Source organism: Tyto alba, unplaced genomic scaffold (genome assembly GCF_018691265.1).
Source record: "Tyto alba isolate M040663 unplaced genomic scaffold, T.alba_DEE_v4.0 Super-Scaffold_18, whole genome shotgun sequence".
NCBI lineage: Eukaryota > Metazoa > Chordata > Aves > Strigiformes > Tytonidae > Tyto > Tyto alba.
In genome coordinates this window covers 19,149,435-19,162,592 of record NW_024881280.1, presented here as the reverse complement: position 1 = coordinate 19,162,592, position 13,158 = coordinate 19,149,435, and the positions used below count along the sequence as shown (strand labels likewise).

The 13,158-nt window shown below is 37.2% G+C and overlaps 1 protein-coding gene across 9 annotated transcripts in view; it reads left to right on the top strand.

The window, feature by feature from the left end:
• Nucleotides 1–13,158, top strand: part of HECTD1 (HECT domain E3 ubiquitin protein ligase 1) — a 67,887-nt gene that overhangs the window by 53,235 nt on the left and 1,494 nt on the right. For 8 of the 9 annotated variants that reach the window (XM_042790545.1, XM_042790540.1, XM_042790539.1 and 5 more), the window contains 13 exons: nt 637–793; nt 1,640–1,862; nt 4,445–4,499; nt 4,740–4,922; nt 5,263–5,473; nt 5,556–5,641; nt 6,776–6,903; nt 8,793–8,994; nt 9,139–9,276; nt 9,528–10,135; nt 11,221–11,299; nt 11,411–11,504; nt 11,819–11,969. In XM_042790545.1, coding sequence (XP_042646479.1) covers nt 637–793; nt 1,640–1,862; nt 4,445–4,499; nt 4,740–4,922; nt 5,263–5,473; nt 5,556–5,641; nt 6,776–6,903; nt 8,793–8,994; nt 9,139–9,276; nt 9,528–10,135; nt 11,221–11,299; nt 11,411–11,504; nt 11,819–11,969 — 2,315 coding nt within the window. The remainder of the gene's footprint in view (nt 1–636; nt 794–1,639; nt 1,863–4,444; nt 4,500–4,739; nt 4,923–5,262; nt 5,474–5,555; nt 5,642–6,775; nt 6,904–8,792; nt 8,995–9,138; nt 9,277–9,527; nt 10,136–11,220; nt 11,300–11,410; nt 11,505–11,818; nt 11,970–13,158) is intronic. The other variant, XM_042790543.1, reaches the window with a different exon arrangement.

Sequence of the window (13,158 nt, the reverse complement as noted above, 5' to 3'; positions counted from 1 at the left end):
TCTAGCCCTGTTCCCTTTGAAATACTATGTAATTCTCCTCAATGAGGAGTTGAACAGATACAAAGCTTGTTGTAGAAAAGTGTAAGCAACTAATACTCGCTAAAGCTTATTGACAGTTAGATTTCTTCCCACCATAATAGTTCCAGTATTTTGATATTTGATTTAATCTCTGGATAAAATGTGTATACAATATATATCAATACATGTATACACTTTCAAAAAATACTACTTGTTTTCAGAAAAATGAATGTGTTTATTTTGGCACCATTGATTTATTTAAATCTTTGATATTCCAAACTTTGTGAAGCATCTACACCAAGTTTGCTGGTTTACAATACTGTGTATTTCCCTATGTTCTGGTGCTTCATGGAAAGCTTAATTCTTTCCAGAAATTGTAAATATACCTGTTGTAAGGTTAGCCCATTTATGTCGATTTCTGTATGTCTATGGTTTTGATAATTCTCTGGATTCCTGTTTGACCAGTGAAACAGAACTGGTACTGTTACGTGCCAGCTTTGATATATTTTGTGTCAATTTTAGTTTACATGACAGCTGTATTCCCTAACTAACTTTTACATTTTTGATTAAATGATTCTTTGTAGCAGAATCTGAAAAACAACTACTGCTTTTTTTTAGGAGGAGGAGGAGTATGAAACCAAAGGAGGCCGTAGAAGAACATGGGATGATGATTATGTATTGAAACGGCAGTTTTCGGCTCTGGTTCCTGCTTTTGACCCAAGACCTGGTCGTACTAATGTTCAACAGACAACTGACCTAGAAATCCCTCCACCAGGTATGGTGACAAGATATTGGTGATACTTTATCTGGCTTTAGGATGGAGACGCTCTCTTAAGGGCCCATTGGGGATCCTATCACTGTTAACCAGTGCAAGATGCTTTTGTGGCTGTGTGGCTTTTCTGTGTTGGAATGAGAGTTTCATCTATCTCTGCGGGTCCAGGTGTTATTGAGGGAGAAGTAAATTAAGTGCTATGTAAAAATAAGCATACTCATGAATTTAACCCAGATTAGTGATAAATCTCTTACTATGCCTGATTCCACGTGCAGGGAATAATCTGTGTTTTGAGCTACCCAGCATAGCTTTGATCAGAGAGGGCTTGTTGAAACAGTCCAAAGCAGAGATAAGGGGAAAGCTAATACAATAATTGAGCAGTCTGTACAACCAGCGGCGCATAGCACCTGATAGTGCTCCTTAGTTCATTCTTGCTTAGCAGTGTGGGTGTAGTCAGTGTTCATTACAGAAAGGAATATGTAGGTTTAGCTTATGTAGAAACAAGCCGCTGTTGATTTGATGAACTGAAAGGAGTCAATGCAACAAGAAGATGCTGTGTATGAAAAGACAACTGCATGTGCTGTGATAATATTAAAGGGGATGCTGTCAAGACATAAAGATCAACGATAGGGATTTCAGAAATTCCTGTTAGCTTTACTCACGTAAACGACGTGCTGCAGTTAAAGCTCTTACCTGTAGTTCATAGTTACAACTCAGTATCATCTCCTCGGCGTGTATGCAGGAAGTCTTCACATTTCTTTATTGAGCCACTTTATTAATGTTTAAGCCAACTTGTTGTGCATTATATGTTTTGTATTAATGGCTTCTCAAATGATTTTTCACATGCAGGTACACCTCATTCAGAGCTCTTGGAAGAGGTTGAGTGCATGCCTTCACCACGTCTAGCGCTTACCTTGAAAGTTTCAGGTCTTGGAACAACTCGAGAAGTAGAACTGCCCCTAACAAACTTTCGATCCACCATCTTTTACTATGTACAGAAGTTGTTACAGCTTTCTTGTAATGGCAATGTGAAATCTGACAAACTTAGACGTATTTGGGAGCCAACATACACGTAAGCTCACAAGTTTCTTATTCTGTGTAGAGAACACTGTGACTGATTAGGAAACGGGTGTGAAACTGTTTATTTTTTCTTTCTCTTCTGTAGGAAGCAATGCTACATTTAGCTTTTCTTGCATTTATGTCGGGATGTTCTTACTGGTTTTAAAGCTAGTGCTGTAACTACAAAACAAAAAAAAAATCATAACCTGTAATGCTCAATTGTGACTCGTTCATAATATTTCAAAAGTCAAGCAGTTGACCAAGAGAGCAGAATTTGGGTTTTTTAGGTGTCTGCTTGAAAGAATCCCATGGGGCTGTAGTCCTAGATAGAAGAGAGGTCCAGGAGAGGTGGTAGACTTTTTTTTTTTTTTTTCCAAGGATCACTTCCTCCAGACACAAGAACAATCCATCCCAATGTGTGGGAAGTCAGACAGGGGCAGTAGGAGACCTGAGTGGATGAGTAAGAAACTCCCAACTGAACTCAAAACATAAGGAATCATGCGAGAGATGGAAGAAGGGTCAAGTGACCCAGGGGGAATATAGAGACATTGTCCTAGTGTGAAGGTATGGGATTAGGAAAGCCAAAGCCCATCTGAGCAGGGATGTAAAGGGCAAAAGGTTAAGGAACACTTAAACATGACATACGTGTCCATGGGACCCAGTGGGATGCACCCACAGGAGCTGGCCACTCTTGATTTATCTTTGAAAGGTCATGGCGATTGGGATACATTTCTGAGGACTGAAGGAAAGCAAATGTCACTCCTGTTCCCCCAGAAGGGCAAGAAAGATCTAGGGAACTTGCAGACTGGTCACCTGCTCCTTCATCCCCAAGAGGGTGATGGAATTAGTCCTGGAAAGCATTTTCAAACAATGAAGGACAAGAAGGTGATTGGAAGTAGATGGCATGGATTTATGTAGAGGTAATCATGCTTAACCAACCTGTTAGCCTTCTATGCTAAGATGACTAGCTCGGTGGATGAGGAGAAAGCAGCAGATGTTATTTTCCTTGACTTGAGCAAGGCTTTCAACACTTTCTTCCTCATTGACAAACTAAAAAAACATGGACTAGATACTAAAAACTAGATGTCTAAAAACTGCCTGAACTGCCAGGCTCAGATGGTTGTGATCATTGCTCTGGAGGCCAGCTGCTGTACCCCAAGGGTTGGTACTGGGTCCAGCACTGTTTAGCATCTACATTAATGAACTGTATGATGGGACAGAGCAGACACTCAGCAAGCTTGCAGACAAAACAAAGCTGGGAGGAGTCATTGTTGTACCAGATGGTTGTGCTGCCATTCTGAGAGACCTCATCAGGCAGGAGAAATGGGGAGATGGGAACTTCATGAAGTTCCACAGAGGGAAATGCAAAGTCTAGCAGCTGGGGAAAAACAGCTGCATGTACTGGTACAGGCTGGGGGCCAGCTGGCTGGAAAGCAGGTGGGTGGAAAAGGGCCTGATGGTCTTATTGGACATGAAGTTGAATGCAAGCCAGCAATGGACCCTGGCAGCAGAGGAGGTCAGCAGCATCCTGGGCTGCGTTAGGAAAGTTGCAGGAAGTGATCTACCCCCAGTGCTGCTGAGACACATCTGGAGTGCTGTGTCTGGTTCAGGGCTGCTCCGTACGAGAGACACGGACAAGGGAGTGAGCCTAGTGAAGGGCTGCCAGGGTGGTGAAAGGAAGGGCTTTAGAGCATCTGTCATGCAAAGAGAGTCTGAGATACCTGGGACTGTCAAGCATGGAGGAAAAAAGGGCTTGTGGAATCTCACCAATGTGTATGAATACCTGATGGGAGGAAGTAGGGAAGACACAGCATAGACTCTTCTTTGTTGCAGTAAGTAAAAGGGTAAGAATGGCTCAGACTGAAATAATGGGAAATTCCATTTAAACATAACATTTGAGCAGGGGCATTAGACTAGGTGTCCAGGAGTACCTTCCCACCTCAACTATTCTCTCTAACCTAATTTGACCTTACTAGCTTTATAGCAATACACAGGAATTGTAAGCCTTATATGGTGATGTGTATTTTCCATTTACAACACTAACGTAACTTCTGTAATACGAGAAAACTAACCTATATGAAAGTAAGAACTGCAGTATTGTAGTTGCAGTTCTTTTTAACTTTGTATTTCAGATTGCAGCAGTGCTCATGTATTGCACCTGTTTTCTGAGTTGCCTTGTGTCAAAAATACAGTGCTGTAACAAAACTGTTTTCCAGTTAGCATAAGTCCTTGTAAATATGCATATATCCTGAGTTAATACACAGCAAACTACCTTAGGACTTCAAATTTCAAAGAGTTGGTGCATGTGTAGTGAAGAACTAAAGGTGGTTTTGGAAATTTGCACAAGAAAGGTGGTTTGATTACTCAAACCTTACTTAAATTAAATACTTTGCAACATAAATATCGACATCATGAAAATTAAATAAGAGTTTAAGAACTTTGCAGCATCAGGGTATTCCAGATGTTGTGTGCACCAAAGAGCAGCTGGTTTTACGTCACGTTATCTAAATATTGACTAACGAGTCAATGTATAACTTCAGAATTTAGAATATGTGCTATGAATATGAAATATTAACTCATTGTTTTGATGTCTAGAATCATGTACAGAGAAATGAAGGATTCTGATAAAGAGAAGGAAAGTGGGAAAATGGTAAGACTTCTGTGCCTTTGTGTATGTTTTTATGGTTGTTTAAGCAAAAGCAAGACAAATCTTATTGCAGTTTTGGAAATGCTACATTAAAAAAAAAACTAACATTTTCAATTACTTAAAAGATATGAGTGAGTATATTTGTAAATGCATGCTCCTTCAAAAAAGACAATATGTAATGCATGTGAAATCTTTAAGACTTTACAATCAGGAAAAACCAACATTTGGTGGTTCCTGTTGTAGGGTTGCTGGTCAGTAGAGCATGTGGAGCAGTACCTTGGCACTGATGAATTACCAAAGAATGACTTGATAACCTACCTGCAGAAGAATGCAGACTCAGCTTTCCTGCGCCACTGGAAATTAACCGGCACTAATAAAAGTATTAGGAAAAACAGAAATTGCTCCCAGCTCATAGCTGCATACAAGGTATATGTCTGCATCCAAACTTTTTTTATTATGAATGGCTGTGTGCTTTGTTTTGCAGCTTTAAAGGTTCTTGTGAAGGAGGAATATGACATGAATAGGAAAGTTGAATGTTCACATGCTAATATCAAGTTTAGGTTTTGCCGTGCTATTTTTTTTTTAATGTCTTCTGTTAAATATAGTCATGTTAAAACACATTTCAATCATGATTTGAGTCATCTACAATTTAACTAAATGCTGAGGTTAGTCACAGTATCCATTCTGATTTTTCAAATAATTAACTTGTGGTGCACAGTCCTAAAGATCGGACAGTTTTCATTCTTAACTATTTTATTTTTTACAGGATTTTTGTGAACATGGATCAAAATCTGGATTAAGTCAAGGGGCCATTTCTACTCTTCAAAATTCCGATATCCTTAGTTTGGCAAAAGAACAACCTCAGGCCAAAGCTGGCAGTGGACAGAACTCCTGTGGAGTAGAAGATGTTCTGCAGTTACTTCGCATTTTGTATATAGTTGCCAGTGACCCTTACACAGCACGAACTTCTCAAGAAGGTAAGTTAGTTACCTAGCAGAGCTTCTTGCATGTTTTAATGAAAACAAAATAAAGGAAAATTTTTCTCTTGATTATTTTCAGAAGGAGATGAGCATCCTCAGTTTAACTTTCCACCAGATGAATTCACAAGTAAAAAAATTACTACAAAGATTCTGCAACAGATTGAGGTATTACATTAATGTATTATGAATAACGTATATATGTAATACTGTTTTTAAAACTGTTATATTCTTCTTTACTTTGACTGTTTGAAATTATTTGCCTTCTTGCCATTTTGACATTTTAATTGTTTCATACAATATCTACTTCGTATTTTGGATGAGTAAATTCTGTAAGAACAGACTAGTCTGAAAAACATACCAAGAAAAAAGTTGTAATAGAATAGTATTCTTCTGGTTAGGAAGAATAAATTTATTTTTCCACCAAACATTGCTGTTAGATTGTAGTCTATATATGTCTGCCTGATAATATTGTAACAAAGGCAATTAAATGTGTTACGGTTCCCAAATGTTTTATTGTTTATGCATTCCACATAAAGTTTTCAAAAATAGCATTTAGAAAACATACTGTTGGTGCCAGGACAGTTAGATGCATTAAAAGGAAAATTTTAAGTTCTTCAATAGAACTACATTTTCTTTAACAAAGATTTAAAGGTGGTGAAGATTCTTGACTTGCTCGGTGCTTGTGTCCTTTTTGAGTTTGTTTTTTTTTAATTACAGTTAAATTCCCCTAATTATTCATTTAAAAAAAAAAAAAAGTTGTTCTTCATGTTCTTTTAAAGGCTGTTCTGGAACCCTGAATATCTTTGTAGCAATAATTTCTGCAGTCCTTTTTTAATATACTTGTATTTTAGAACTGTAAGACTACAGTAATATTTCAGTGGGGATTATCTTTACTAGCACCAAGTTTCATGTCTTTGGGTATTGAAGAGGTGTTATTTAATCAGTTTTGGGCAAAACTCAGAAGTAAATCTCTCCAGGTAATTGTATACTCAGCTCTCCCCACGGTGTTTTGAATGGTACATATCTGAGAGATTTACTACAACTTTTAGTATCTTTGTACCAAAGCACCCTGTGTCCACTCAAATCCTAGAAACTCTGAACTTTTCATTCATAGCATTTAAAAGGGAAAATAAAAGTGGCAGTTGCAGAGATGGAAGAAACTTGTTCAAGCACATATGGAAATATACTCAGTATCTGATGGGTGTATTGGGTGTCTGTTTACTTTGTTACAAACTTGTTGGGACAACCTGAGTCTGATATCAGAAACACCTTTTTTTTTTTCCTTGCATGAAACTACAGGAACCCTTGGCATTAGCAAGTGGAGCTTTACCAGACTGGTGTGAGCAGCTAACAAGCAAGTGTCCTTTCTTAATTCCGTTTGAAACAAGACAGTTGTACTTCACATGCACAGCATTTGGAGCATCAAGGTAAAAAAAAAAAAATTAAGGTGGCGTGTTTTTTTTGGTGTTACTAATATAATAGTTTTTTTAACTGCTAATTCACAGAAGGATCTTGTCCTAACAAGATAGATTTTGCTTTATAAAGCGTTTTGGATAGTAGAAAAGAAAGGGAAGAAGATAGGAAACTTCAGAAAGACTTTTGGACACTTAAAACATTTTTGTTCATTGTGTTAGAGGTTTATGATGAGTAGCTTACCTTTTGTTTGGTATTCTTCAGGAAGTTCCTTTGAAGAAATTTAATTTTTCAACTTTAGCTGAAGACTTGTTTGTGTACCTCTAGCTAGGTTATCCTATCCAGGCAGTAATTGTGACTGGGTTGCAGTTCATTGCAAAAAGGAGTAAGAAAAGAAATAGAAAAATTCTGAAAATAAATGTTAATTCAGTGGTTTTTAAAAATGTACACCAAAGCACCTTTTATAGTTCCCACAATGGTTTGGTGATTTATTGTTTTCATTCATTTATTTTTAATTCACTGAAATATTGACAAAATCTAACAAAAAGATGCTATTCTGAAAGTTAATATTAGCTGCATAACGAAACTATAACAAGACCAGACATTAAAACATTGAAGGGTACCCTCTAAAGTGCTTTGTTACTTAGGAATCCTTAATATTTTGATTCTAGCAGTGATTACCTTGAGAGTATGTAGACAATGCAAACCTTTTTGCCAGCTTGCTTTTATGTAATGAGAAGGAAGAATTAGTTTTTGTGGGTTTTCTTGGCTGTTTTGTTTTCCGAAGAGGAAGAAAAGTGTAGACAGTGAGTTGCAGAAATTACTGTTGTGTCTTATACACAGTAGAAATGTATCACGAGGCGTGTAAAATGAGGCATGTAAAAGATAAAGGAAGAGAAGAAAAGTTATTGTCTTGCAGGACATCTTCTTAATATGGAAAAATGGTCCAGAAAACTTGACCACGTGGGTTGTGTCTGTTGTTTGTTTTAGGGGTTTTCTGTGGTAGTTTGGCTTGGTTTTTTTGTTTGCCTTTTTTTTTAATTTGAAAAAGGTAATGTTTTGGAAAAATGGTGTTTTAAAGAGATCCCTCAGGAAACATTGCATGGTATTTTGGTATTCACTTGACAAGAAAAGAGCTTTCCTAAGCTCTTAAAATACTAGAAATAGTTCTTAACTCATATACTCTATATGAACTCTGTGTGTACGCTCTGTCTGTGTCTGTCATGACACCTGACCATACTTGCAAAACAACCAACAGATGGTAGCTTCATAGTTAGTTTATTGCTTCACAGATGACAATACATACAAGAATTTTGAACTTTGACTTGATGTAAGTACTGCTACTAGAGGCAGCTGTTCTTCTTTCACTGATACAGGTCTATATGTGTATGATTGTACTTCAGTTTTGGTTCTGTGTTTCTCTAATTCTGTAACTAAATCTTGCTATAAAACTTGGTCGGTATCAATGGAGTGACATACAACTGCCTTGCAGTATATAATGGAAGTTATAATAAGTGTCTGTAAACGGTTTTGAGTATCTGTGATTAACAAGTACTGCAGTAAATGCTGCCCTCTCATAATTCCACTGTAATTTGAAAACTGTAATAATCCAGGTGAAGAATTGTATGTTTTCATTGGTGCTATATCTGTTACATCAGAAGTTATGGCTGGCCCTTCATAGGGACTAAAAACTATTTAGTTTTCTAAACTCTAAATACAAAGCAGCCCATATTTGGGCATTTCAGATATTTCTGAGTATTTCAGCATATAACTTAAAAAAAAAAAAAAAAATAGGAGGTGGTAGTTAGTACTTAACAAAGTAACTTTTTCTTAGTGGCTACTTGCAAGTTTTCATGCTGATAAACATCAAAGTTTTGAGCAACTGGCTTTTGTTTTTTTACAGAGCAATTGTATGGCTACAGAACAGACGTGAAGCCACTGTTGAACGGACAAGGACCACAAGCACAGTGCGACGTGATGATCCAGGAGAATTCAGAGTTGGACGCCTCAAACATGAAAGAGTGAAAGTTCCGCGAGGTGAATCCTTGATGGAATGGGCAGAAAATGTCATGCAGATTCATGCAGACAGAAAATCTGTTCTAGAGGTAAAGCATAACTGCCTAGCAGAGCGAGGTTAGATAGCTATTTCTAATGTGCTGGCCGGGATATTGAATATCCTGTTCCATAACCAACACTGAATGTTTCGCTGGGATTTTCTTTCATTATTAACATTCCTTATGTTTTTCTAGGTTGAGTTTTTAGGGGAAGAAGGAACAGGCCTGGGTCCTACCTTGGAATTTTATGCATTGGTGGCAGCAGAATTTCAAAGGACAGATTTGGGAGCTTGGCTTTGTGATGATGATTTTCCAGATGATGAGTCTCGTCAGGTATATTTCAATTTGCATTTTAAACCAAGTACTTGTGTAAAAGAAAGATGAGCTAGATATCCAGCAAGAGAAGAACACATGATAAGCGAACAGCCACTCATCATGGTCAAGAATGATCACTGTACTCCACAGCTTGCTGTTACCTGTTGTGTTCTTAACAGAGAAGTAGAATATATTGTTAAACGGCACAGATACATTATTAAACTCACCTTTAACAATGTCAACTTTTTTTTGTGTGTCTCTTAAATCAGGTTGATATTGGTGGTGGATTGAAACCCCCTGGCTATTATGTACAGAGATCATGTGGACTCTTCACAGCACCATTCCCACAAGATAGTGATGAACTTGAAAGAATAACCAAACTCTTTCACTTCCTTGGAATTTTCTTAGCTAAATGCATTCAGGACAATAGACTTGTGGATTTACCCATTTCTAAGCCTTTTTTTAAACTCATGTGTATGGGGGACATTAAAAGTAACATGAGTAAGTTGATATATGAATCACGGGGTGACAGAGACTTGCACTGTACTGAAAGTCAGTCGGAGGCTTCTACAGAAGAAGGGCATGATTCTTTGTCAGTAGGAAGTTTGGAAGAAGATTCCAAATCAGAATTTATTCTTGATCCACCAAAACCTAAACCTCCTGCCTGGTTTAATGGAATTTTAACATGGGAAGACTTTGAGTTAGTAAATCCACACAGAGCCAGGTTTCTAAAAGAAATTAAGGACCTTGCAATTAAAAGGCGTCAAATTTTAAGCAACAAAAGTCTGTCAGAAGATGAAAAGAACACAAAACTACAGGAATTAATGCTGAAGAATCCATCAGGTTCGGGGCCTCCACTTAGTATAGAGGATCTCGGGTAAGAGTTGTCATATTTATTTATAAATATGCAAACAGTGTTGCGCTAGAGACAACTGTCAATCTGTATAATTAAAAATTATGGTTTCTTCGTTTTATATAGTATCATTGCGAGGGGGAATCATTAGAGATGCAGCGAGATCCAGTTTGCCATCTGTAGCTATATTCTTGTTCCTTAGTTTGAGGATTTTCTCTTCTCATTTGCTCTGTTTCCTAATTTTTAAACTTAAATGTGGCTGCACTGCAGTGCCATATGACTCTCTAGAAACACACAAATACTTGTAAAGACCTTTAGAAAAGTGTGGATCGGTAATTCCTTTGCTGTGATGAATAATGAAGTTTTTTGGGGAGCTTTTAAAGAGGGCAAATTGAAATTTCGGATTGTGTTAATAGGCAATGCAGTGTTTGAATCCATGTTAAACAGACCATGTGATAACTTTTAGCAAATGTTAGACATAAAAGTGCTTGTATCTCTGTAAACTTGTCAGGATATCCTCTTCTGCAGTTTTAATTTATTTCTTTTGAAACAACTGTAGTTTTTCTAACATGGTGGGTTATTTGTTAAAATCATGTTGTGCCATATGGATTGCATAGTCAGAGTTCAGTAATTGCTTGTGGCCTTGTGGGCTTTAGCATGGATTGTCACCGAGAGAAAGCACGTAGCACCACAGAAAGGCCTAAATGTCTAATGTGTGAAGTGGCTCTCTAACTGTTAGCTCTGGCAATTAACATAAAGGATTTTTTGAGTTTGTGACCTGAAGTAAACAGTTTGTTTTGAAGCTGATAACTTAAAGATATTAAACTCTCTGAAACTTTCAATGGTTATCAAATCCAAATAAATAGTGGGGGAGTACACACATGTGCATACCATAGATTTGAGACATGTATTACCCATGTAGTTCATTACTCGTTGTAGTTCTGTACTGTTGTACCACTGTTGGTGTATATACAAAATGATCCCCAAACAGGGGGCTGAAATGCGGTGAGATGCTTCTGGTGTGCGGGGTGCAGTTTATAAATGTGGTTATTTGCAAAAGCAGTAGAAAACTCGTTTGCAATTAGTTAACTCTCTTTTGTATTTTGAAGTCTAAATTTTCAGTTTTGCCCTTCGTCCAAAGTGTATGGGTTTACAGCCGTGGATCTCAAGCCAGGTGGTGAAGATGAGGTAAGGAAACAACCTACCTTTACCTTTTCAACAGCAGTTAAATATTGACCGTCTCAGCAGTAACTCTAATGCAAAGTGAATTCTTAGAGTATTTATCTATTGTCTTTGCAGACTGTAACAATGGATAATGCAGAGGAATATGTAGATCTCATGTTTGACTTCTGCATGCATACTGGTATACAGAAACAGATGGAGGCATTCAGAGGTAATCTTAAATATGGCAGAATATATATATAAGCAGTTAGGTGGACTAATTGTTGTTCAGGGTGTGCTGGTCTAAAGTGGTGGCATAGAATGGCTTTCAAAACAAATGTTTAAATTAAGAATACAATAGATAAGATAATGACATAACATCTTTGCATTAGTTATGCCATTTTTAACCTTGAAGAGATTCAGTTCACCTTAGTTAAGAAACTGTTGATTGATTCTAGTTTGATTAAAATATAATTGAAATGCTGACATTATTTTATAAATATTCTTTTGACTTATGTTTATAACTGTATTTTGTGTAAATTAAAGATGGCTTCAATAGAGTCTTTCCAATGGAGAAGCTGAGTTCATTCAGCCATGAAGAAGTTCAGATGATTCTTTGTGGAAATCAGTCTCCTTCCTGGGCAGCTGAGGATATCATCAATTATACTGAACCTAAACTGGGATATACACGAGACAGGTACTTCTATTCTGAGTGATTTAAAAATATTAGCTAAAAGATACATTAAGTGACAAAATGTCCAGAATGTTCATTGGCTGAAGATGCCAAATTGGATGGGACTGCTGATCACTGAAGAGCAAATGATTGTCTAAAACTACATGAAATAACCATGTGTGTTACAACAGATAGATTAGAAGGTAGTTGGTGTTTTTGTGATGAGAGATGATAAAAAATAAAATACTAAAATGTGAACAAGTAGTGGAAATGTAATGACAGCTAACTAACGCAAGCTATTAAAAATAGCATTTTGGAGTTTTTACCTTCATCTTTGGTGGTGGTTATAATTCCTGTTCAGTTGGGTATAGTTGTTGCTTGTTCCTTATTTCTTACTACTTTCTTTTCAAGCATAGTTAAAAAAGAAAGTGTACTATGCAGGAAACAAATATGCTGGTGAATGGCTATCAAGAGGGGGTCTTGATGTTTTGGGGTTTATTTGGTTAGGGGTTTTTTTGCTACTTGTCTTGTTTGGTAGCAATAACATACAAATTACTTTCTGGAACTGTGGTAATAGAAGCATGCTGAAGGATCCCAATCAGTCCAGGATGGTGTGTGGAAGGATTCTTCCACAGCCCCTGTGCTGCATGCAGAGATGCAGCAGAGGTCACAGTGCCTGATAACCGAGGGCATGTTTCAGCATTCTGTGCTTTCTCTGTGCCCTCCCCTCCCCCTCATTCCCTGGGCTGGTGTGGATGAAAGCAGTGCTATCTGGAGGATTCCTTGTAGTCTGTTATATTTTTCCTATTTTTTTTGCATGAGGATAGAAATGAAATCATGTATAAATTGAAGTGGCCTTATACTGCAGAAGTGGTACAGAAAAAAATCTTAGGATTACAGTCAGTTGGATTCTTCTCAGAGAGTAGGTTTGAGCTCCTACCTACTTTCCTACCTGTTCATACGCAAGATGCCTGAATAACACTCGAAGATGAGTATGGAGAAAAGTTTTTATTTAGCTACATTTTTCTGTGTAATAGTAAGGAGGTTAAAGAAGTATTTTTCATGGGTTTTATGACGTTTTATTCTTAACTCAGTGCTGAACAGGCACTAGAGTCTAACAACTGCTTAGACACGACTAAAGATTGTACTGTCTCAAGTTAAGGGAATTTTAAAAAAATACTCTGGTAATGTTGTCATAACCCATTACTTTAAT